Source organism: Pan paniscus, chromosome 18 (assembly GCF_029289425.2).
Source record: "Pan paniscus chromosome 18, NHGRI_mPanPan1-v2.0_pri, whole genome shotgun sequence".
Classification (NCBI taxonomy): domain Eukaryota; kingdom Metazoa; phylum Chordata; class Mammalia; order Primates; family Hominidae; genus Pan; species Pan paniscus.
This window is the reverse complement of record NC_073267.2, coordinates 39,285,688-39,312,666: the sequence shown is the minus strand read 5'-3', so window position 1 is coordinate 39,312,666 and position 26,979 is coordinate 39,285,688. Positions and strand designations below refer to the sequence as shown.

Genomic DNA, 26,979 nt, shown 5'->3' with positions numbered 1-26,979 from the left:
AGAATGGTAGATCCACCAACAGTTTACACTGTGTACCTGGAAAAGCCATACACAATGCCAGCTAGTGAAAGCAGCCAAGAGGGAGGCTGTACCCTACAAAGCCACAGAGGCAGAGCTGCCTAAGGCCATGGGAGACCACCATTTGTGTCAGTGTGACCTGCATGTGAGACATGGAGTCAAAGGAGATCATTTTGGAACTTTAGTGTTTAATGACTGCCCTGTTGGATTTCAGACTTGCATGGAGCCTGTAGCCCCTTTGTTTTGACCAATGACTCCCATTTGGAACAGGTGTAAATACATTGGGGGTACCCAATGCCTGTACCCCCATTGTATGTAGGAAGTGACCAACTTGCTCTTAGTTTTACAGGCTCATAGGTGGAAGGGACTTGTCTCAGATGAGACTTTGGACTGTGGACTTTTCAGTTAATGCTGAAATGAGTTAAAACTTTGGGGGACTGTTGGGAAGGCATGATTGATTTTGAAATGTGAGAACATGAGATTCAGGAGGTGCCAGGGGAAGAATGATATGCTTTGGCCATGTCTCTACCCAAATCTCATCTTGAATTGTAGCTCCCATAATCCCCATATGTCATGGAAGGGACCCAGTTGGAGGAAATTGAGTCATGGGGATGGGTTTTTCCCTGTGCTGCTCTTGTGGAACAGAATAAGTCTCACAAGATCTGATGGTTTTATAAAGGGGAGCTCCCCTGCACATGCTCTCTCTCTTGCCTGCCACCATGTAAGACATGTCTTTGCTCCTCCTTTGCCTTCTACCATGATTGTGAGGCTTCCCCAGCCATGTGGAACTATGTGTCCATTAAACCTTTTTTTCTTTATAAATTACCCAGTTTCAGGTATTTCTTCATAGCAGTATGAAAGTGGACTAACACAATATCAAGCCCTGGTTTGGGGTAATAATCACTACCTTCTAGGTAACCAGAATGCAAAAAATATAACAGAAAAAAAATCCTAAAAATCATCCTGCATACAAGAAAAATGAAACCGCCATTCTCCATTCTCAATTAACCAGGGACACAATGCACTGCAGAAAGCCTCAGGGACCTCTGCCCAAGAAAGCCTGGGTGTTGTCCAAGGTTTGCCCCCACTGAGATGGGATAGAAGTCTCTGACTTCTGAACTGGACACAGGAGTTCTCAAAATCACCAGACAAGGCAGTGAGATGGCATGGTAAATGGTAAGGGAGGTCTCTTTGCAGTTGAGATAAGAGGAATGCTTCGGTCTCCTGCTCATCCCTGGGAATGGAATGTCTCAGTGTAAAGCCGAACATTCCTATTCATTCTATTCTGAGATAGGAGAAAACCACCCTGTGGCTAGAGGTGAGATATGCTGGCAGCAATACTGCTCTGTTACTCTTTGCTAAACTGAGATGTTTGTGTAAAGAGGAACATAAATCTAGCCTATGTGCACATCTGGGCACAGTACCTTTCCTTGAACTTATTCATGATACAGATTCCTTTGCTCACATATTTCCCTGCTGACCTTTCCCCACGTGTTGCCCTGCTACACTCCCATCACTAACATAGTAAAAATAATGATCAATAAATACTGAGGGAACTCAGAGGCCAGCGCTGGTGTGAGTCCTCTGTATGCTGAGCACCGGTCCCCTGGGTCCACTGTTCTTTCTCTATACTTTGTTTCAGTGTCTTATTTCTTTTCTCAGTCTCTCCTCCCACCTGACGAGAAATACCCACAGGTGTGGAGGGGCTGGCCCCCTTCGATGTCTATTATGGTGGAGTGTTTCCAGTTCTGTCTTTCCTAATACTGCCCAATAGAAACTTGACTCCTAGAGTTTGTGTAATCTTAATATATTTTAGCCATTTCCCTGTCAATTTTTATACCATATAATAACAAGGAATTTGACTAAATCTCTTAGGGTTTTTAAAAAAATTATACGAGAAGCTAAAAAATTTATTTTTACTAAGGTAAAAGAAAAAGGAATAATCACAACAATAGCCATAATTCTTCTGTCTATGAAGAGCCCTTCAGGTGGTGACATCAGAACTCACAACAACAGCATAAGGGAAGTAGAACAAATGCAGCCAAAGTCCCCTGTACACCTCCCTTTTCTCTTCTAACCACAGAATTCAATCGTGTATCCGTTTACTCTGGAATGAAAGTATCTGTAGAAACCATGAATGTTTCATCTGTTTTTCTTTTCTTTTCTTTTCTTTTTGAGATGGAGTCTTGCTCTGTTGCCAAGGCTGGAGTGCTGGTTGCTCTGTTGCTCTGTTGCTCTGTTGCCCAGGCTGGAGTGCAGCTTACATCTTTGCTTCCTGGGTTTAAGTGATTCTCCTGCCTCAGTCTCCCAAGTATCTGTGACTCCAGGTGTGTGCCACTATGCCTGGCTAATTTTTTGTATTTTTAGTAGAGACCATGTTTCACTGTGTTAGCCAGGATGGCCTCAATCTCTTGACCTTGTGATCCACCCACCTTGGCCTCCCAAAGTGCTAGGATTACAGGCGTGAGCCACCGTATCCAGCCTCATCTGTTTTTCTAATGTGTAGTGTCCAGCCCTACGGGGTTTAGCAGGTGTTCTCCCTGTGTGCAGAGACGAGAGATTGTAAGAAATAAAGACACAAGACAAAGACATAAAGAGAAAGCAGCTGGGCCCGGGGGACCATTACCACCAAGACGCAGAGACCACTAGTGACCCCGAACAGCTGGACGTGCTGATATTTATTGCATACAAGACAAGGGGGCAACGTAAGGAGGGTGAATCTTCTAAGTGATTGACAAGGTGAAGCAAGTCACGTGATCACAGGACAGGGGCCCTTCCCTCTTAGGTAGCCGAAGCAGACAGAGAGAAGGCAGCATACGTCAGCGTTTTCTTCTATGCACTTAAAAGAAAGAACAAAGACTTTAAGACTTCCTTCTACCATTATCTACTACAGACTTCAAAGAGGAACCAGGAGTATGGGAAGAACATGAAAGTGGACAAGGAGTGTGACCATTGAAGCACAGCACCACAGGGAGGGGTTTAGGCCTCTGGATGACTGTGGGAAGGCCTGGATAATTTATCCAACCTCTCACAAGAAGCTGGTGGAGCAGAGTGTTCCCTGACTCCTCCAAGGAAAGGAGACTCCCTTTCATGGTCTGCTAAGTAATGAGTGTCTTCCCAGACACTGGCATTACCACTTGACCAAGGAGCCCTCAAGCGGCCCTTATGGGGGCATGAGAGAAGGCTCACCTCTTGCCTTCTAGGTCACTTCTCACAATGTCCCTTCAGCACCTGACCCTATACCCGCCGGTTATTCCTAGGTTATATTAGCAATGCAATAAAGAGTAATATTAAAAGCTAATGATTAATAATGTTTATAATAATGATTGATAATTGCCCATGATCATCTCTATATCTAATTTGTATTATGACTATTCTATTCTAACAATTTTCTTTATTATACTGAAACAGTTTGTTTCAGTCTCTTGCCTTGGCACCTTGGTGATCTTTCGCCCACACTAATGGTCATATAATATAGTTTAGATGTCTCCTCCAAATCTCATATTGAATTTTAATCCCTAATGTTACAGGTGGGGCATGGTGGTAGATGGTTGAATCATGGGGATAGATTTCTCATGGCTCTGTGCTGTCCTTGTCATAGTGAGTACTCACGAGATCTGGTGATTTAAAAGTGAAGCATATCCCTCCCTGATCTTTCCTGTTTCAACTCCTACCATGTGAGATTCCTGCTGCTCTTTCATTTTTCAGCATGATTGTAAGCTACTTTATATGTTAATATTGTTACAAAATTTCACTGAATTTTCTTGTAAAATTACCTGACAAAGTTTATGTTATTATACCATTAATGTGATAAATAAATATATTATGACATTACAACATATTATGATATCATAATTCATATGTATTATGACATAACAATATATTATGACATCATAATGCACACACAACATGACATCATAATATATTATGGCATCATAATTCATACTACAACATCACAATATATCATGACATCATACTGCACATGTATTATGACATCAAAATTCATAAGCATTATCACATCACAATATATTGTGACATCATCATCAGTATGTGTTATGACATCACAATATATTATGACATCATAATTCATATGTATTATGGCAACACAGTACATTATGACATCGTACTTTGTATATAATATGATGTATCATGAATTATTATGTAATTGATATGTATTACATATCTATTAGATGGCTCTGGATGTCTTGGGCTCTGTGGGGCAGGCTGGGGGTCAGAGGAGACACACATGCTGCAGATGGGGAGATTGGGGTACAGGGTCCTGGGGTTCCAGGAGCAGTGAGGAGGCCAGGATTGGCCTGTGGGGACTTTGATGTTGGCTCTGGGTGAGGTGGCTACTGTAGGTGTGAGCACAGCAGTGCTTGGGGGCTCAGGTGGCTGCCAAGGGGCAGATGGATGGAGGGGACAAAAGCTACAGCCCAGCAGGAGGGCAGGGTGGCCATGAGGGTTGTAAAAGTGATGCCAACAGCATTTGTGGGGGATTGGCTGTGGGTGTGAAACAGCAGCAGCGGAACAATTCCCAGTCATTCTGGCCTGGAACAGTGGCAGGTGAACTCTGCCCAGTTGTGGAGGTGTCTGTCAGGAAGGTGGGGCTTCTGGTTTCAGAGGAGCCCAGAGATGTGCTCAGGCAGATGAGGGTCCTCATGGGATAGACGTGGGAGAGGCAGCTGCAACTTGGGGACCACTGGTGGTGGGCTGAGCCCCTGAGACCTCTGGAGTGAGCAGGAAAGAAAGTGAGGAGGAGCCAGCCAGGGAGCCAGAGGCAGAGGGAAGAGAGGAAAGTAGACCCTGGGAGGAGCAGACAGGAAAGGATGAAAATTTCCCCTCACCTGCCTCAACAGCCTCTGCCCCTGCCCACACACCCTTGTGCACTCCCCCTGAGTCCCTGCTCACCTCTGCCTACCCAGCCATCCCAGGATGGTGTGGGCTCAAGCTCTGGGGGTAACTGAAGAGCCACTTTAAGAAGGCACAGTCTAGAAGTGAGCAGCATTGAGTCACTGTTGTCTCCCAGTCCTGGGAACATCCTGTGCCACAGTTTGCTGAGCTGTCTTAATCACCAGTGGGTTCCCATCTCCCACCCCTGGAATCCCAGAGGACAGCTCAGAGTTGTGATTGGTGCCTCTTCGCAGTGTCTCTCTACACAGCTCCCGGCTGTGCTTCAGCATCCTCCACCGAAAGGTGGGCCTGTCGCTGCATGTGAATGGCAAGGAGGTCACTGTGGGGAAGCGGCTGCCTCCTTTCTCTTTCCTGGGCCCCTGGTGCCTCTCTCCTGGGGGTAAGGCAGTTCAGCCTCCCCACAAGTCCAGGCAGGAAGGCGGCCCCACCCCGGCACCCAGAAATTAGAAAAACTAGCTGAGGTGTGAGAGGGGGAATGGTGACAGCCCTGGAAGTCAGGATAAAAAAGAGACGAAGCCTCCAGGACGCCATCCTCACCAGTGCCCGCCGGGCCCTGAAGCTCTGCAGGGGGTGGCTTATGGGCTCAGAGGCTTGTGGACCAAGGCTTCTCAGCTGCTTCTGAGGCTCCCAGCTCTGCAAGGGGCTGGGTTTCTTCTCCTGGTAAACTGCTCCCAATGCCTGTCCTGACTCACTCACTTAGCTGGGCTACCTGCTGGGCCTCCTTCCTGGTGGGCCCTCCCCATGTGCCTCCCTGTGCAGGTGGGGTATCCCCTCGAGACTCCATTATTCTTTGAGGCTTTCAGGCCAGGATGAAGAACCCCAGCCTCTCAGCAGGAGCAGCCACTTGGGGGAAGCAGAGGGAATAGAAAGGCACACATTGCCAGCTCTGAGCATGACTGGGTGGGGACATTGTGTTGAAGCTCCTGGGAGCCTCATTCAGCCCAAGTAGATGTCCTTGAAATGTCAACACTCTCCCTACACAAGAGAAAAACATGAGACTCGGGGTGGGCAGGGTGATCTTGAATCGGGGGTCTGGTCAGATGGGTCTCTGTTCCTCGCCTCAGCTATGGCCTTCATGTGTGCTTCCACCAGCAGAGACCCCTTCCTGGACTTTGCCCCAGTGGATGGACAGGAAACTGCCAGCCATGCTGACCACCACAACCAACTTTCACTGCCTGGCTCCTAGCAACCCCACTCTCTCCATCTCCTGGCTGAAGAACCGCAAGAGGTCTAAGGAGAGCATCACATCAGGATATTGAGGTGGGCCTGGAAGTTGGTGGGAGTGTGGGCTGGATGTGGAAGGTGGGACCTGTCTTTTGCTTACCTGTCCTTCCACCTGGAGCTATGGCACCAGAAGTAGACCCCGATCATGGAGTGTGGTGCCCTCAGACTGCTTTCATCCCACCTCTGTGATGAAGAACAAGTGCAGCAGCCTTCAGCAGACATGCATGCTGGACAGCTGGGTGAGGACTGTGGCCTGTGGGCAGGGTGCAGGGAGCTAGGCAGCCTCTGAGCTCCCATCTATTCTCTCAATGTGCCCTCCTGACCAACTCTTTCTACCTGCAGGACTGCTGACCAACCAGATGCAGTAAGGTGAAATTCCACTGCAAAGTGTACGGCAACTTAGTATGTGGAGGTGAACAACAGCAAGGTGGATGTCAATGGCATGCCCTATGTGACTGTGCTTAGGTTAGCTGCTGCTGCTTGTCAGGAGCATGGGGATGGCAGGCCGATGCTCCACTTCACTAAACTCTACCATCATTATAGAAGTTTTGGAGTAGCCTATGAAAGACAGAATCATGTCATTATCCAGGAGACAAAATCCTCTAGAGTAAGCAGTTCTCCTGGATATAAACTTGGTGCTGGTTCATTTAGCATTTGCTACGAACCAATGTCTAAAATTAGAGGCAGTTTCTCCTAAAGTGAGATGACATGAGTCAGTTGATAAAAGTGTGAAGCACTCCTGTGAGTATCGTCCCTCATAATTCATTCAAAAACATTTGCTTCTGTCTTTGCAACTTCATGCTCTCTGAATTCCCACACTGAGTAAAAACCTCCTTGGTGGGCTTATAATCAATCTCACATATTTAACAATTTGGATTTTATCTTACGTTCTGCTATAAAATATGGAACAAAATCGGTTTGATTTACAGTAGATGTAAAATAGAAAAATTAGAATGGGCTATTCTGGACATGTAGAATTAGTTCCTTTTATGAGTTTTCTACAAACCTGTATTTATTACACTAAAATAATGCTAAAATATATTTTGTTTTATTGTGTGGAGTTTAAATGGATACACTGGATGATGGAATAACATTAACTAAATAAACATTGATGCCTTTTTTTTCAGTGTTTTAAAATTTTTTAACAAAGATTTCTTTTTACTGTAAAATTGCACTTCATTAAATCTACTCCTAAATATTTCTTTCTTTTTCATACATACACAAATGGATTGTTTTTTTAATTTTATTTTCAGGTTGATCATTGTTAGTACATAAAAGTACAATTGAATTTTGCATATTGATTTTGTATCTTGTGACCTTGCTGAACTCATGTATTGGTTTTAGTGGGTTTTAATGAGTTTTTTATAAACTTTTATATTCACTTATGTCCTCTGCAATGATAGACAATTCTAACATCTTATTTTCCCACATTGATGATTTTGTTTTTTTCTCTCACGTAATTTCTTTGGATGTTAACATTTTTGCCTTGTTCTAAAATGTCAAGACACAACAACCAGTACTTTACTATTATGGCGTTAGGTGTAAGTTTTTCATTGATGCTCTTTAGCAGATTTAGGAAGTTTGCTTGTACCCTTCCTTTCCAGGGAGATTGTGAATGAATATTGGATTGGTCAAATGCTCCCTGTGTCTGTTGAAAGGCTCTTTCTGTTAATTTCCTTTATCCTATTACTTTGTGTAAGGCACTGATTGATTATCGGATAGATCAATATTGCATCTGTTAAATAATTCCATTTGGTCATGGTGTACATTCATTTTGATATATTCTTGATTCATTTCACTTTTTTGAGAATTTCTCTGTGTGTATTCATCAGGGAAATTCATCCATACTCATATTTACTTCTGATGCTTTTGTCTGGCTTTAGTATCAGGGTAATACTGGCCTCACAGAACAAATTGGGAAGTGTTCCCAATAACTGTCCCGTATTTTCTGGAAGGCCTTGTAAAGAGTTGGCATTAATTCTTCATTAAATGTTTAGTAGAATTTACCAGTTAAGCCACGTGGCTCTGGGCTTCTCTTTTTGTGAAGATTTTTAATTAATTGAATCTCTTTACTTATTATATGTGTATTCATATATTCTGTTCCTTCTTGGATTTGCTTTTATAATTGGTGCCTATTGAGGTATTTATTTCTAATTTGTAGTATTTCATGTGTTTAGGTTTTCTAGACAGTTGGCACAGAAGATTCAAGAAGTTTAATGTAGGAGAATGTTTAATGTAGGAGAATGAGGCTTTGGTGTCATCAATGAATGACTTGAAGTTTCTTATGTTGTAAAGAATGATATGACCATAACTGCCATAGTTAATATTTATTGTGCAAGTCAAATAAGAAGGCAGGAGGAAAGGACATCCATCACTCAATCACACACCAGTGTACTCATTAAAGCCTTTGAGAAGGACCCTCAACATTTTCCAAGAGAATTCCTTTCCTGGAATCACCATTATAGAGAAACTGGCTAAACAGACAGGCATTTCAGAGTCCAAAATTTGCATTTGGTTTCAGAACCAAAGACTTCAGCTCCCAGGCCACAGCAGAAGCGGGCTTGTGAATTCCCTGGCAGTGGGTCCAAGACCAAGACCTCATCTGACTGTTTGGCTGGAACAAAACATGTGCACTACCCCAGGCAGGTCTCATCTTCTTCCTGCCTCCTATTCTGTCAGCAGCCACCTGTCATTTGTACCAGCTCTTCCTTCACCTCCCACAACCTGTGATTTTTTGGATCCCTCTGCAGGCTGTGTGAGCCAGGCACCAAGGGTCATGATGCACATAGCACCCTGGCTGTGCAGATGGGAGAGTTCTCTCAACCTCTTCTGGCACTTAGGAGTCATATGTCAATGGTACCAACTCTAGGAGGGAGGCTCTCCCATACACAGACTTGTTTCTGGCCTCAGTCGAAAGGAAAACTTTAGGATGACAAGAAAAATAAGACACTGGCCTGGAAGTTCTGCCTTAAAGGGACAGCCACAGCCTGGTCATCCTTAGCCACAATTTTAGAGTCTGGGTCAACAGGACACATCCCACCTTCAGAAGTGGTGGAGCTTAGGCAACGGGTCCCAGGATGCCATGATTCAATGGCAACCTGGAGCAGGAGCACCTTAGTAGCCCATGCACATAGGTCTACCTGTGGCAGAAACAGGCACAAGCCATGAAAGAGCCATCTATCTGCTGGAGCAACCACACCAGTCATCTGCATGATCTTCTATAAGTCCCAGAGTTTCAGGAAAAGGCACAATCTTTTCGGAATGCAGATCCACAAGAGGAGGGCCCTCCGTGGTCTGAATCACCACTCAGTGAGAAAGAATTTCAGGCTCTGCTTAACAGGCTGCAGAGCTCACCAAGGGATCAGCTTTAGCAGGCAGGCATCCTTCTCAGCACTGCCATCCAGGACTCTTTCCCTTGGACACAAACAGCAAAATGCCAGGAAGAAGGGACCAGGAACACATTGTGGTCAGAAGCAAGACTGATGCAAGAAGCAACCACTTGGAAATCCAAAGGGAGCATTTTGGCCCTCTCCCGTGGGCAGCCCTCAACTTTGGTGCTCACTTCCTAACCTCAGTGACGGTTTCTGAGCTTCGTCCTGCCTCTGGAGTCCACATGGGCTCCAGGCGGTGAACAGTTTCACTGAATCCTGATGCAGCAAAGCAGCATTCTCATGACAAACAGGACCTCTTCACTTTGATCATAAGCTCCTGGGCCATCTGGACAATGCACAAACTGGAAACCCAGCAAGGAGAGGAAAGTAGCTCTAAGGGGGACACATTCCCACTTCTTTCCCTTCTAGCAAGTTTGAAAGCGAATTGTAAATGCAGGTGGATATGTAGAAAATGAGGGCATGCTATAACTTCTCATCACATGAGGTTATGACCAGGAGTTTTTAATCCTAGCTCTGAGAGCTGTAAATGGGAATTGGAAGTTTTTCCACTAAGCATCTATCAATGACTGATTGTGCAGGCTTATCTTCATCATGCTGGGGAGTCTTCACTGAGAATTTTCCTATTGAACAAATAAACATAGAGATAGTGACAAGTAGGCCAAGCATAGAGGCTCACGCCAGTAATCCCAGCATTTTGCGAGACCAAGGTGGGCAAATCAGTTGAGGCCAAGAGTTCGAGACCAGCCTGGGCAACATGTCGAAACCCCGTCTCCACTAAAAACACAAAAAACAGCTGGGCATGGTTACTCATGCCGGTAATTCCAGCTATTCGGGTGGCTGAAGCCTGAGAATCTTCTGAACCCAGGAGGCAGAGGCTGCAGTGTGTTGATATTTTGCCACTGTACTCCAGCTTGGGCAACAGAGCAAGACTCTGTCTCAAAAAAAAAAAAAAAAAAAAAAAGCAAGTGAGTAAGACAGAGAAAACTATAAAATCACTGAACAAAGTGTAAAGATGTTAATTTTCCCACAACGTTAGAAATTTTGTGTATATTTACATGCATATCTACACATAAAGCTGATCTCCTTATATGTTAAATCAGTTACATGTTCAGTGAAAAATACATTATTTTCTCTGTTTTAACACTGAAGAGGGGTGCACGTGGTCCAGACATGTCCTGTTGGAGTTGAATGGGGCATGTTCTGGGAAAAGGGGAAAGGCAGAGTAAGGGCCTGGTGCATTTAGGTGGGGTAAAGTGGGACCCTAATAGAGAGGCATCCAGGGTCTGGGCCCTAGCAACACTGAGGCTCACGGGGGCTTCTGCAGGTGAGGCAGGTGAGGGAAATGGTGCAGGGTGCTGAAGGCTAAAATATCCTGTAACAGGCGAAGATCTGGCCAGATCGTCCTGCATCCCAGCATCATTGCCAGCCAGGCCTAACTTGACCCTATATTGAAGACACCTGGGATGGACAGGCGTGAGCCTCCAGGCTTCAAAGAGCCCCCAAATGAGATCTGCCCTGCGGCAAGGGTCCAGACCATTACGGCCAGGCCAATTTAAAAGAGCCCCATCTCCTCTGTTCTCAGAGGCTTAAGCGGGTGGAGAACAGATAAGAAGTGAACTGAAGTCTCCTTGAAAAAAACAAAGTCCCATGGGGTTTGCCGCCCCCTCCCCCCACCCACCTAAAACTGGAACCAGTCAGCCACCTCTGTCTCTTCTCCATGCCAAGAACCTCTGTTCAGGGCTCCTGGCAAACCCCTCCTCCCTGCTGCCTCCCCGCCACAGTACGCTTGCCAGGAATGCCCGAGATCTGGCACCTGAGCATGTTGCGCGGCAGGCGGGGGAGCAAGCGGGACAAGGGCGGCGATGTGTCCTGCACAAAGGCCCAGGCTGCAGACCAACTCGCCTCGCAGCAGGTAGCAGCTGTGTGCCCCCTGCCAGGCCACTCCCCCTCCCGGAGCAGCAGCTCCCGCTGCCGCTTCTGTTTGTTGAACACAGGATGTATGAATGCTAGGGGGCCAAGGATGGGGATGGTGGCGACATCTGGTACTGTTGTAGTAAAACTCCAGCCAAGGAACACGAAGAAACCTTTGGAGACCAAAGAGAACATTATTTAATTCAGGCACCTGAGCCAACAGCAGGCTCATGCCCAAAATGGCTGCCGACCCCTGCAAAGAAAGCAGGCTTGCTTAAGTGCTGTTTGAGGCGGGAAAACAAGGCAGGTTACAGGTTTCAGACAAAGACAGTAAATTATCCAACCCGTGACAATTCGGAGAGAACTTACAATTTAGTTATTTTGTCCAGTCAACTTTGAAGCTGAACAGAGCTGGGGTAAGGGAAAACACGAATTACAGGAATATGCGGGGGTCTGGAGGCAGGCAATAAGCTTGGAAGATTGAGATAAGCTCGCAGCTGCAACTTGTTAGCAATGCTGGAATGGACTGCTGAAATTTCTTAGCCTATGTATAACTTCTAAGTAACCTATGCTGAATGTTAACTATTACCTATGTTAGGTTTATTATTTTAAACTTTATTATTACTTATTTTATTTTATTTTCCTTCCACAGTATCTCTTACCATCCGGCCCAGGCAGCAGCCAGCCCTGCCTGGGCCGCGGCCGCCGGCCTCATGAGCCTGGCATTCCTGTCGCCCCTTCTCCCCATAGCTTGCCTCCTCCTTCTCACAGTCGGGCGCCCGGCTCCTCCAGACGCAGGACCACCTCAGATCTCCAGTCCTGCACCTGCCGGCTGAGCAAACGAGGAGACGGGGAGAAAAGCTGTCTGTCGTTCCTGAAGGAACAGGACCTCCGCACTCCAAGAAGGAATCGGGCGCCCAGTGGGGGCTGCAGGAGCAGAGGACGGTGGCGGCAGTAGCAGCAGAGGCAGGAGTAGGAGCAGTGGCTTCTCTGGAGGTGGCACTGTCTGCCCCCTTGAGCCTCTTCCTAACGCAGTCTTGATTCAAAATCCCTGCTCACCACGGATGCACAGTCACAGCTGAAGATTGTAGTTATCTAGGAGGATTCTTTCTTAGTTGTAAATCTGTTTTATATGGGAGTTTTTTGGTTGTTTCTCTCATTCTTTTTTGAAATTTCATATTACTATTTTTTTTTTGGTAAGTTCCTTGACATTCGTGTTTTGTGAGTTTGGTTTTACCTACGTATTATGATTTTGGATGTAAATCTGCAACTCTATGTACATGTTAAGTCAATGTGATGTTTAATCAAAATATGAATCAGCCATATCTACCACCAATAAAATCGTGTGTTTGTTTGCCTCTATAAATATAGTCCATTTCTTCTTAATTATCTTGCATATTTCTCTTCTTGGCTGGTGTCAAAAGTTGTTTTATCTTGTTCAGGACAGTAGTCATGTAAGTAGTCTGAATTTACCCACGTATTTATTGAACAAATCTATATTTTCTTTGTGTGAGGAAAACACATTTATAATTTGAAGGTAATTTTCCAAAAAGTTTGTAACTCGGTATCTCTTTGATGTATCACTTTACAATATTTTAACTGTAATAAAACACAACAAAATTTACCAGTCTATACATTTGTAATTGCATAATTTATTAGTGGTACATATATCCACATTGTTATGCAACAGGCTTCTAGAGCTTTTCCATTGCAAAACTAAAACTCAATACCCATATTCGTCAACTGCCCATTTTACCCTCTCCTGAGCCCTTAACATTTTACTTTCCATTTCTGTGAGTTGGACTACTTAAGATATCTCATAAGTGGAATCACAGAATCACTGTCACTTTGCTTCCTGGCACATTTCACTTAACATCATGCCCTAAAGGTTTATTGTCATTGCAGCATGTGATAAGATTTCCTTTTAAAATCATATTTCATTGTATGTATATATCATATTTACTTATTTATCTGTCAAGGGACATTCAAGTAGCTTCTACCTTTTGGATTTTTAGAATAATTCTGTCATAAACATGGGTATGCAAATGTTTCTTTCAGGTCCCGCTTTGCGCATTTAGGTGGATATCTAGAAATGGTATTGCCAGACCACATGATAATTCCAATTTTAATAATCTGAGGAAACTCTGTACTATTTTTCATAATGGCTGCATGATTATTTTTTCCACCACCCAGTGCACAAATATACCAATTTCTCTACATCCTTGAAAACACTTGTTATTTTCTCTTATTTGATAGTGGCCATCCTAATGAATGTGAGGTAATATCTCACTGGGGTTTTGCTTTTCATTTCTCTAAAGATTCATGATTTGCAGCATCTTTTAAAACTCCTCTTGGCCGTTTGTATATCTCCTTTGTAGAAACGTGTGTGTGAAGGATTACCTAGGTGCCGAGGCAAGAGACTGAAGGTAAAAACTGTTGCAGTATAATAAAGAAAACAGTTAGAATAAAGAATAGTTATAACACAAATTAGATATAGAGATGATCGTGGACATTATCCATCATTAGTATAAGCATTATTAATCACTAGCTTTTAATATTACTCTTTGTTGTATTACTCATATAACCAAGGAATAACTGGTGGGTATAGGGTCAGGTGCTGAAGGGACATTGTGAGAAGTGACCTAGAAGGCAAGAGGTGAGCCCTCTGTCACACTCACATAAGGGCCGCTTGAGGGCTCCTTGGTCGAGCGGTAATGCCAGTGCCTGGGAAGGCACCTGTTACTTAGCAGACCGTGAAAGGGAGTCTCCTTTCCTTGGAGAAGTCAGGGAACACTCTGCTCCACCAGCTTCTTGTGGGAGGCTGGATATTATCCAGGCCTGCCCGTAGTCATGCGGCGGCATAAACCCCTCCTTGTGGTGCTGTGCTTCAATGGTCATGCTCCTTGTCCACTTTCATGTTCCTCCCATTCTCCTGGTTCCTCTTTGAAGTTCTTAGTAGATAGCGGTAGAATAAATAGTGAAAGTCTTAAAGTCTTTGATCTTTCTTATAAATGCATAGAAGAAAACACTGACATATGCTGCCTTCCCTCTCTGCTTTGGCTACCTAAAAGGGAAGGGCCTCCTGTCCCATGATCACATGACTTGCTTAACTTTGTCAATCACCTGGATGACTCACCCTCCTTACCCTGCCCCCTTGTCTTGTATGCAAAAAATATCAGCGTGCCCAGCCATTCGGGGCCACTACTGGTCTCTGCGTCTTGGTGGTAGTGGTCCCCCAGGCCCAGCTGTTTTCTCTTTATCAGAAAGCTTATTACATTTGAGGTAGTCCCATTTTCCTGCTTTTTTCTTGTTACTTCTGCTTTTAATGTCATGTTAAAAAAATTATCAAGACAAATGTCATGATTTTTACCTTAGATTTTAAGACTTTTAGAGCGATCTTACTTACATTTAAGTGTTTAAGATAGTTTTCTATATGGTGCAAGTGAAAAGTCCAATTTTATTTTCTTCCATTTTGATACTCAATTTTAGAACACTATTCTGTTCTTCCCTGTTGTTCGGTCATGGCAGCCTGATTGAAGATTATTTGGTGATATTCATAAAGGTTTATTTCTGGGTTCTCTATTCTGTTCCATCATCTATTTGTCTTTCTGTTTGTATTGCTATAGCTTTATAATATATTTTGGAATCAGGAAGTGTGATACCTCTAACTTTGTTCTTCTCCACAGCTACTTTGGCTACTCATTGTCCCTTGAGATTCCATATGAATTTTAAGACTTAATATTTCTGAAAAAAATGTAACATTGGGATTTTGATAGAAAATACTTTGAATTTGTGCTTCACTGTTAGTAGTGACATCTTAATAATATTAAATTTTCTGACCCTTGAACAAGAAGTCAAGAGTGTTCTGTTTTAAGTTTCACATATTTTTTTCATTTGCCAGTTTCCTTCTGCTTGTGATTTGCAGCTGAGGTCTTTTTATGCTGCCCAGGCTGGTCTCCAACTTTTGGGCTTAAGCTATTCTTCCTCCTCAGCTTCCTGATGTGTTTCAATTACATGGATGAGCCACTGCACCTGGCCTCTTTATTGTTTTTCTGATATTTTTATGATTTGAAGGTAATTTTTGAAAAGGTTGATAAATATGTATCTCTTTAGAAAGTTTTTCACTATTAATGTAGTCAAAACCACATAAAATTTACCATCTTAAATATTTTAAGTACATAGTTAAATAATATTAAATATATTCACATTGTCATGCAACATATCTCTAGAATGTTTTTATGTTGCAAAACTAAAATTCAATAGCCATGAAACAACAACTACCCTTTTATCTCCTCCCCCGAGGCTCTGACTGATACTATTCTACTTTCTGTTTCTAAGAGTTTAACTATTTTAGATATTTAACTGGAATCACACAGTGTCCTTTTATGACTCATTTATTTTATTTACATAATGTCCTCCAGATTTATCCTTAGTGTAAAAATAATCAGATCTCCTGCTTTTAAAAAACTGGATAATATTCCATTATTTGTATATTCCAATTTGTCTTTATTCACTGATTCATTGAGGGACATTTGGGTTGCTTCCACCTATCAGCTGTTGTGAATAATGTTGTGCAATGAATATGGATATATAAATAACTCCTCGTTTGGCCATATATATGACAGTTTATTTCTGTGCTCTATTCTGTTCCATTTGTCTGTGTGTCTGCCTTTATGTCAGTACCAAATAGTTTGGTTACTGTAATTTTGTAATATATTATAAAGTCAAGGAGTGTGATGCCTCCAATATTATTTCTTTTTTTGAAGGTTGTTTGGCTCCTGAGAGTCACTTTAGATTCCATATAAGTTTTAGAGATGCTTCTTGTATTTCTGCCAAGTGAAATGACAGTTAAAATTTGATAGAGATCTCATTGAATCTGTAGATCATTTTGGGTAGTGTGGACATCTTCACAACATTGTCTTCCAACCCTTGAACGAGAGCATGCAGAAGAGTGTGTTGTTTAATTTCCACATATTTGTAGATTTTCCATATTTCTTCTGCTATTGATTTCTAATTTTATTCCCTTGTAATAAAAAATGATTGTAATATTTTAATCTTTTTTTTGAAACAGAGTTTTGCTCTGTTGCTCAGGCTGGAGCACAGTGGCTCAATCATGGCTAACCAGAGCCTCGATCTCCCAGGCTCAAGCAATCCTCCCCCGTCAGCCTCCTGAGTAGCTGGACGCACAGGCATGTGCCATTATGCCCAGATAATTTTTAAATTTTATATTTTCTAAAGAGAGGGTCCTTTATGTTGCCCAGGCTGGCGCCGAACTCCTAAACTCACTAATCCTCCCACCTCAGCCTCCCAAAATGCTGGAATTATAGGAATGAGCCACAATGCCTAGCCCATATTTTAACATTTTAAAATTTGGTAAAACTTGTTTTGTGTCCTAGTAGGTTATCTACTCAGGAGAATGTTTCATGACCTATTGGAAAAAGTGTGTATTCTGATATTGTTGTGTGAAGTGTTTTTTTTTTTTTTCTTTTTTTTTCACTTCTATTTGTAGCCTGCATGGACCTATTGGACTGAACAAAGCAGGGTGAATGCAGGAATAAAAGACAAGAGACAAAGGGGTTTATTTGGAAAAAGGGGTCAGGGGCACCTTGCCTCTAGTGGACAAGGTACCTGAGCTTTACACAGCCCTCCATATTTATTAGGTAAAAGAGATAGTGAGAAGAGGGGGGTGGTTTTCCACCAGCAGCTTGATTCACAGCTGACTTGAGAGACTACATTCTTAGAACAATAGGCACTGGATTTCTCAATAGATAACTTCAAGGAGCCTGGTGCCAGGGAATGAGGCCCTCAGCAAACCTTTTGGTGGCAGGGCAATGTGAGTTTGCCCACATCCTGCATTCATGATAAACAGTTTGCTGTTTGATCATATAGCCTCCAGTGGAATGCTGAGTTGGTCACGTCCCATGGGCCTTCAGCTTCCTGAATCTATTCACTGTGATGAGTGTTTTCTATATGTCTGTTCGGTTTACAGAGTTTGCTACCAATAGTCGGATAATTATGTCTCTTACTATTTTTGCATAGCTATTTCTTTCTTCATCTGGGTCGATCTTAGCTTTATACATTTGGGAACCCCGATGTGAAGTGTACATATATTTATTATTAACACAGCTTCCCCAGTGAATCAACACTTGTATCATTATATACTATATTTGTCCTTTAATTCAGTATTGACTTAATGTGTATTTTGCATAATTATGACCCCTCTTGCTCTCATTTGATTGCAATTTTCCTAGAAGATATTTTTCGTACTTGCACTTTTAGCCTATCTGTGTGTTTAGATCTAAAGTGAGTTTCTTATAGACAGCAGAAAACAAATCGTTTTTTCTTTCAATCTCTAGCCAATTTACACATTTCTGTTGGAAATTTTACTCTATGTATATATTCATTTTAATTGTGAAAAGAATGGACTACTTCCATTTTGTTAATAGTTCTATTTGTTTCTTGTAGGTATTTTCTCCTCTTTTCTGCTCTTACTGCCTTCCTTTTTATTTAATTGATTTTTATATTGACATATTTCTATTTAATTTGCCAAGGCCAAATTGCAAGATAAAAAGTTTGCCTTTAATCTAGTCTCTTGACATCAGATCAAGCCTATGGACAGATCTAAACACATGAGGTTTCCCTCTTCTGGGGCCCCACTTTTTGGACTGCTGTATGATCTCTGGAGGATTGATGAGTCCACACCAAGCAGCAGTGGACAGCAGTGTTCTACCTGTGAACACTTGTTTCTTGTAGGCCCTACTGTCTCTCAGGGCACCACCTCTCTTATCCTTTAAACAGGAGTGATATTGGCAGAGAAGGGGCATTCACTCCTATCTGGCAGAAAAGGAGGATTCAGGCCCTTTAACCTCCCTAAGGTCAGAAAAGTCAGATCCCTCAGAGATGCACTTGCAATGTGGCAGCCACTGGGCACAGGGGTTACTGAGCAACTGTATTGTGCCCAGCATGAACTAAGATATGCTGGGGAGAAATACAAGAAAATATTTAAATATTTAGTTACATATACATATGTGCATAAAAATATATAATGCTGGGTTAAAGAAACATATGTCTATGTGTGTGTATGTATATATGTACACATATATATGTTTCTTTAATTATTTCATTCTGATTATATGTTAAAATATTTTGGATATATTGAGCTATGTTGTTAACATCAATTTCACTCATTTTTCTTTTTCTTTATGCTGCTACTAGCAAATTCTAATTGTCACATGTGGCTCACATTTTACTTCTATTGCACATTGGTGCAATAGAGGATTGCCTAATTTCAAAGCTCAGTTTGCTTCAAAAGCCAAGAGGCCAGAAAGATTGTAAAATCTAAAAATTAAAAATAATTGTAATTGGTTGGGCATGGTGGCTCATGCCTGTTATGCTAGCACTTTGGGAGGCCGAGGCAGGCGGATCACTTGACCTCGGTTCGAAACCAGCCTGGTCAACATGGTGAAACCATGTCTCTACTAAAAATACAAAAATTAGCTGGGCAACATGGTGGGTGCCTGTATCCCAGCTACCTGGGAGGCTGAGGCAGAAGAATCACTTGAACCTGGCAGGCGGAGGTTGCAGTGAGCCAATATCTCATCACTGTACTCGAGCCTGGGTGACAGAGTGAGACTCTGTCTCAAAAAAATGTAAATAAAAATAAAAATAATTGTTATTATTTTGTTTCTATTTTGAATAATACACACACACACCCCTCCCCCCTCACACACACACAATTAAGGCAGAGAAAGAAAGAGAGAATCTTGTTCTGTCACCCAGGCTGCAGTGCAGTGGCCTGATCTCAGCTCACTGCAGCCTCTACCTCCCAGGCTTAAGTGACCCTCCCACCTCTGCCTCCCAAGTAGCTGGGACCACAGACACGTGTGACCATGCCTGGCGAATTTTTTCATTTTTTTGTAGAAAAGTTTTGATGTGGGGCCCTCACATTCTGTTGCCCAGGCGGGTCCCAAACGCCTGGATTCAAGAGCTCCTGTCCCCTCAGCCTATCAAAGTGCTGGTATTAAAGGTGAGATCCACTATGCCTGGCCACATATATACAATTTATAAATAAAAATAACCTTATATATAAGGTTAAATGCAAATATCCCACAGTGAAGGCCGGGCTTCAGCATAAGGAGGAAGTCCTGCCTGAAAAAGGCTGCGGCTTGGAACATTTTACCCTGTTGTCATCTGGCTACGAGTTGGCTCACATCTTCTCTCATTCAGAACCTGAAGGGGTGGGGCCTGGGGCCGTATTATCCAATCACTAGTGCTGGGGTAAAAACTGTCTTAAAACTATTATTTTAATGCTTAGCAATACTAATTTTTAGTGAGAAACTTAAGATTACTTAATTTAACATAAACAGACTTTAAGATTTTAAATTACTAAAAAAAAAAAAAAGAAACTTAAAATGATGACAGAGTTACTTCCTCTAATGTTTTTTGGCGAGGGTTTCAAATACCTATGTCATATATTGAAACCTACAGTTCTATAAGCCCTACCCTTAAATCAAAACAACCCTGATGCTATTGTGAACAGGTACTTAGCATAAATCCTACCCTTGGGCAAATTTATATAGTGATTTCAATTGTCCTTCACATTCCCTTTCCTGTGATAAGTGTCTGGGTTTAGGGGGTCACAGTGTGAGGTTCCACCATCTTCAGCTATCTGAGACATAGCTTCTATTAATAAATGTTCCTCTTAAATGTTTCTTTCTGAGAAACTTGATTTGTCAGCCTCATTCTTCAAACTCTCAGCTCCTTTGGCCTTTAAAGGTAGGTTTATATATATACTCACAAGAAAACACCCTCATATATATAGTCTGTCAATTTCTCAAACATTGTTATGTGGTTCATGACTGTAATGTGTACCACATGTAGTTTTGTACATGAATAGTATATTTTTTATAGCTACTTTCTATTACACATCACTAAAATACATGTTCAGTAAGTGCTCACTTAACATCATTGATAGGTCCCTGGAAACTGACTTTAAGTGAAACAAAATACTATATGCCATGGAAAATTAACTCTTGTTTATATCAATTAGCCAATGGTAAAATTGGTTTTATTATATAGTACATTGTTTTACTTAAAGTCACAGTTTCTGAGAATCTATCAAAAAAGGGAGAACATACTGTCACTAGAGTTACATTATATGGTACATTATAGCATTACACTATTATAGTATGTTATTGTAGTCTTAGCAATTGGTAGTATAATGTGTTTCAGTTTCTCCCAAGGTCACAGAATTATCCAGACCAACCAATAACAACCTCCTGTGGGAACCAGGTGCATCTCACCCTCTTGATACTACAAAGCCTTCCCCAACACCCCCTGTTTGTTCTCTCTGCTCCCAAGTGCAATCCCTGTGTGGGTCTGTATACCTTATATAATTTCCTTCTTCCATGATTATATGTAACGAATAACTGCTGTCAATCTCATTTGTCCAATGATTGGTGCCATGGTTTTAACTGTTCCAGTTGTACAAGGGTGGTAATTTATCCCTCACCAATGGGGTAAAGGGGAGGCTAATCAAACAATTCACAATACAAACTGGATTAACCAACCATGACTGAGGACATCGGCTCAACTTTAACTGCTTTTGGCCTACTGATTTCATGATACAATAAAAGTCACCTCAGTCAGAGCCACCAGTTTCTGGTGGGCTTTTGCTTTGGTCTAAATAGCCATTTGTGGCCTTTATCATGAGTTGCCTTCCCTGACCACATTAAAGCACACTCATCACCTAGACATATATATATGGTCAGTTGACTCTGCTCCAGCCTGATGTGTCATCATATTTAGCCTTTGTTTGGCATGCAGCTTGCAAGACACTTGCCTTTCAAGGCAGTGAAAACACAGAACCTTAATCAGTGAGTACTTCAGTCCTGATTACCAAGAGTCAGGCTATATCCCTGTGGTCACTTCATCTGGTCTGCTTACCATTACTAAATGCCCGGGTAGTCGTATGAACATTGCTTATTATTGCACACTCTCAGGAAAGGCCCAGGGACGGTTTTTTGTAAAATTGCAAAAAACAAAAAGGACTTTTACTTTGGAGAGAATTATGCACGTCACTCAGTTGCTCTAACAAGTGCTACTGTCATGGGAGACAGTGACCTTGTCTTTCCTGAGCTGCCGCTTCCTTTGCTCCTGTCACATGCACTCTCACAATGAGGGGCTCATTCCTTGTGCCTTATGGTTCAGGCACTGATGAGAAATAAAAAAAAGAAAGATAACTTAATATTAGTCCCTCCCAAAACTTACTGGGTAATTCTCTCATCGTAAATCCCCTACTCATCGTGTAGGCTTTTAGCACTGCTGCTTACCAGTATGCTAAAGGTGCAGACTTAGGATCAGAAGTTTGATGAACTCAAACAAAAAAGACCACAATGCATATGGGTGCTAATCCCAGTGAAATGGAGTGGCAGTAAACACCTTCAACCAAAGAGAAAACAGATCACAAATAAACAAATAATGACACAACTCAAGAAACTAGAGGAGGGAGAACTTATCCCAACGTTCCCAGATAATAAAATTAGTAAAAAAATTCGGAGCAGAAATGAATACACTGAAGATTAGAAAAACAATAGAAAATGTAGAAAAAATGTAAGAGCTTGTTTTATGAAAACATCAAGTTGACATATCTTTAGCTAGACTAAGAAATAAATGCTTAAATAAATAAAATCAGAATTAAAGGGAAGACATTACAACTGGTAAAACAGAAATAAAAAAAGGTCATAAGACTGCTATGTACACAGACTCCTATGTACAACGATATCCCACCAAATGGGATAAGGGAGAAGACATGAATACATTTCTAGACATGTACCACCTACCAAGACTGAAGCACAAAGAAATAGAAAATATGAATAGATCAGTAATGGGTAAGGAGTTTAGATCTGATGACTTTGTTGCTGAATTTTACTAAACATTTAAAAAGAACCAAATCTTTGAAAAAATTGAAGGAGGAGGAATACTTCCAAACTCATTTTATGAAGCCAGCGTTACACTGATACAAAAACCAGAGATGGACATTACAAGAAAAACAATTACAGGCCAATATCCCTGATGAACATAGATGAAAAATCATCCACAAAGTAGTTGCAAATGAAATTCAAAAGCACTTTAAAAGGATCATTTATTATGATCAAGTTGGATTTATTCCTGGGTTGCAATAATATTTTAATATGTGGAAATCAATAAATGCCATAGTCCTTATTTACACAACAAAAAGATTAAAAATCATGACTTTTTTATGCATGCCTAAAATTATTTTGACAAAATTTAAAATCCATTCCAAATAAAATCTATAACAAATTAGGTATAGAAAGAATATACCTCAAAATAAAGAGGTATGTTCTTTATAAGCTATAGGACAATCCCATGGTTAACATTATTGTCAATGGTGAAATTTTGGAATTATTTTTAAGATTTATTATAAGAAAAAGATGCCCACTCTCACTACTTCTTTCAACACCGTATTGGAAATCCTGCTCAGAATCTAAGACAAGAGAAAAAAGAGCATTTAAATAAGAAACAACAAGTTCTTTTATTCATGGAGATTAACGCTCAGGTTTTTGCAGATTAGATTTAACAGCATGAAAACTGGTACCATCCAGGAATCAAAGGATACAGGACTTTAGGGCATCAATTATTAAGAGGCTATAGGAAAGCAGAAATGCTCCTGGATGTTTCCATTGTCTAGACACAAAATTTCAACAGACCAGCCCCAGGAAGTAAAGGCACATTCCTGACTACTGTTAGTTGATGAGCTTTTCACCAAAAGCAGAGATGTGAGACCTGGCAGGTTTCAAAGACCCCTCAAGTGCTCCATACCTTGAAATTCACTTCCACAAAGCTAGAACACCATCTGTTCCTGAGGGATCAGGTTATCGTCTATTTCTTTTAGGCACTGGCCAGTCAGGCTTTAGTGGACACGAAGCCAGTGATTTTTAGTGTAAAATGCCTAATCTATCATAATCTTTAGGTAGATATTTGGAGGCCTGCACACTTAAATGGGTTGGTGAAATGCCATACCAGACACATGGCTGGGAATTGGGTTTTTCTCCTCCGCTCTTAGCAGCACCTTTGTAACCCAGTGATTACCCCCCTCATGGCTCCACGGCCACATCCGCAAAAAGGGTACTGGTGAACGTGACATATTCACGAAGCCACAGCCCATGGTCACTCCCTGCAAAGCTCTGAACTTGCGCATTCCCAGGCCAGGCCGTGGTTGTCTTTCAAAGGCGGCTCAGCTTGTGCTTTGCTTGGAGAGAGCAGAGGGCAGCAGCACAGTGACAGCGTCTGGGACCTCAGACCAATTTCCACAGCCACTTACGAAAGCAGACGGCTCCATGGGCTGGAGGAGGTGGGACGCTCTGGAAAGAACTCGGGTGCGGGTGGGAAAGAAAATCGAGCTGAGCAGCGGGAAGTCGAAGTTGCGTGAGTGAGGACCAGACACTCCCGATTTAGGCAAAGGCGGGGTGCACTTCCCAACAACACATCCTCCTCACTGGCGAGACCAGGCCTGCCCTTCAAGTTCCTCTCCTGATTTAATCCCCTTGGCGAGGGTTTGGCATGAAATCAATGGCCAGCAAGCTTGGTAAACGAAGCCGCCTACACCGCCCTCCCCCTCCCTGCACGGCCGCGCCCCGCCTCCGCTGCTGTCTCAGTCTGGGATTGTCCTCCTGTAGCCCCACCATCCACCGTGGGGAACGGTGGAGAGACTACAACTCCCCGTATGCACCGCGATGCGCGCCTCACCCTGCATCTCCCAGCCCGCAGCCAGCTGGCATCCTAGACCCTCTGCCCTACGACCAACAGCCGGGAGCGGACCAGACACCAGAACTCCCGGAACGGTTGAAGACCGTTCCGCTCCCTGTCCCGCCTTTCGCAGCCCAGCAGTTTCGCCCTGCGGAGAGGAGCCTTGCTGTTTCCAAATCTCTCCTGCTGAGGAGACATTGGAGCTAGGGCGGCTAGTTTCACCTGGTAATTGTGACACCCTGTCTCCTCGAGCTGCAGGCTTTTACGCTTGTCATGTTCGAAGTTTGATACCTTGCAGATCAACAAAGGGCCGGTGGCCTCTCACTGCCTCCGCGGCAGGGTTGTCAAGGTAACGCTCCTCAGACAAGCGTTGGGCGCGACCCTCCCCTTTTCTCACCCCGCCTCCTCCTCAGCCCCACCCTCCTTCGCTCCTCCTCTTGTCACTCCCTTTCAGACATGCGCAGTGCGGCCCGTCCCTAGGGTTGGGTTAAGGGCCGCGGATGTGGCAGTTCTCAGGCCTCTTGGGATCGCCTCAAGAAGCCCCCTCACGAGTGTCTCGATTTCCTGTCAGCCAACAAAGGGCCGTTCGCCTTTCATGGCCTCCACAGCAGCGTTGCCGTGGTAACGATCCTCCGCCGGACGTTGGCCGCACCGCGCCCCTATTCTTGCCCATCCTCAGCTCCGTGCAGGGCAGACGCACAAGAGCAGAATCTCCGTGGGACATCTCTCTGGAGCATCAATATTACTGCAGTATTTGGAAGAAACAAATTTAAATAAGTTCTAAGGTAAAGAATGGAACATTTAAGACAAGTCTGGAAAGTCATCTGCCTTTAATAACTGTCGTTTGTCCCTCACGTCAGACTTTCTCCAAGACAAAAACTCTTAAGAACTTATTTCCATTCTTACAAATAGTAAAAATGATAAATCATATCAAGTCCATTGAAAGTCCTGCCTGCTACTTTCCTAAATCGCAATATGGCCTTGGTATGGTTTTATTTGTACTTTTGTGGGGGGTTCGTGGATCTTTAGATAAAAAAAAAAAAAAATAGGTTTTTGAACAATTTTTGCAAGTTTGCAGCTGTTAGTTATTGATTTATTTTTGCAACCCATCTAATTCTTCTGTCTCCTCTCCTCAGACTCAGTAATTCCATGGGTCTCTAAGGCTGTGTTTATTTTCTTTAAATTTTGTTGATTTACTTTTATACTCCATTTGATTTTTTCTATCTCTCACCTTTTCTCAGACTCAGTCATCCCACAGGTCTGTAAGGCTCTGTTCATTTTCTTTAAACTTCTTTTTTTTTCTGTCCTCAGATTGGATAAATTATATTGCTATGTCTCTGTTTCTGAACTATAGAAAAGCTCAAAATTATTATTTTTATTTCCCATTTTTTATATGGCTATTTTTTCTCTGCTGATGTTTCACATCTATTCATTTATGAGAGTATTTTCCTTTGCCCTCACGAGCGTGTTTATAATAGCTGCCTTCAAATTCTTGTCTGCCGTTTACATCTTGGATATCTTGGAGATGGCTACTGCCTGCTTTTTATCTTGTGTATTTATTACATTTTCACGTGTCTTCATGCATCTCTTGAATTGGAAATTGTGCCCTGGGGACTCTATACAAGACTGGATTAAAAAGACTGGATTCTGTTTTGTCCCTGTGAAGAGTGTTGTTTTTAAAAGAGGGTGTTAAATGGGCTGGATTCTATCTTCAATACTTATCTCTCCTATGGAAGGCATAGCCAAAATATGCATTCAGTTTTTATATACACATATTTCATGTATGTATTGTATATAGAAGTGTTTCCATAATGATATATAATAATTTACCCAGGATTCATCATTTTTCTGTGTGAGAGTGTTAGTTCAGTTAGCTACTTCATCATTAGTGGAAGCCAGAACCTCAGTTTTGATTTTTGAGTGTAATATAAAAAATTACACAGTATGGATACTTTTACATCAATTTTTAAATGCGATATTATATTTGTGATATTTATGCTGTTACAGATATCTACAGTTTGTTCATTTAAAAAAGTCCTTTTTTTACATTGTGGTAAAATATACATAAAATTAACCATTTTAACAATTTTTAAAAGTGCAGGACAGAGGAATTAATCACACTCACATTGTTCTACAACCATCATCCACATTCATAGGGAAATTTGTTCCTTTTGCAAAACTCAAACTCTGTTCCCATTACCTTCCTTTTGGCCTCTAGGAACTACTCTTCTACTTTGAGTTTCTATGAATGTAACTACTGTAAGTACCTCATATGAGTGGAATCATACAATGTAGTAAAGAAATCACGAGGAAGAATAATACACACTGTATAACATACTTATTAATTTAAATAAACACAGAGATCAGTAGTATATGGTGATTATAGAGAAAGATAGATAAAAAAGAAAAAGCAGTTAGAAGGGTGTGTAAAATTTATCACTATGGTGTCTCAAGTTTTAGAGCACGGAGGCCCCGGCCCCAGACACATTACTGGTCATGGTGAAGCTGGGAGCCCAGTGCAGCTGTCTGACTCCCAAAGCCAACACTCAGGCCAAATGTCACTGAGCCCTGAGGCACTCTGCCCCTGCCAGCCCAGGCACTCAATGGCCCTGAGATTCACCATGGCCTGTTCTTGGTCTTGAGGGTGTTGCTGGCCTGCAGGAATAGGGGCCTATCTGACAAAACAAGTAGGAGCTTCAGAAAATAGTGGCAGCTGTGAGGCTACCAGGAGCCACACCTCAGGCTTCCCACT

The 26,979-nt window shown here is 42.4% G+C and overlaps 1 protein-coding gene across 1 annotated transcript; it reads left to right on the top strand.

The window, feature by feature from the left end:
* The first annotated feature begins 24,214 nt into the window (after nucleotides 1-24,214).
* On the top strand, nucleotides 24,215-26,011 carry LOC117977927 (TP53-target gene 3 protein-like). The gene is made up of 2 exons (XM_055099515.2): nucleotides 24,215-24,576; nucleotides 24,682-26,011. The coding sequence occupies exons 1-2, from the start codon at nucleotides 24,215-24,217 to the stop codon at nucleotides 24,716-24,718; spliced, it is 399 nt and encodes a 132-aa protein (XP_054955490.2). The 3' UTR covers nucleotides 24,719-26,011.
* Nucleotides 26,012-26,979: the final 968 nt, after the last annotated feature.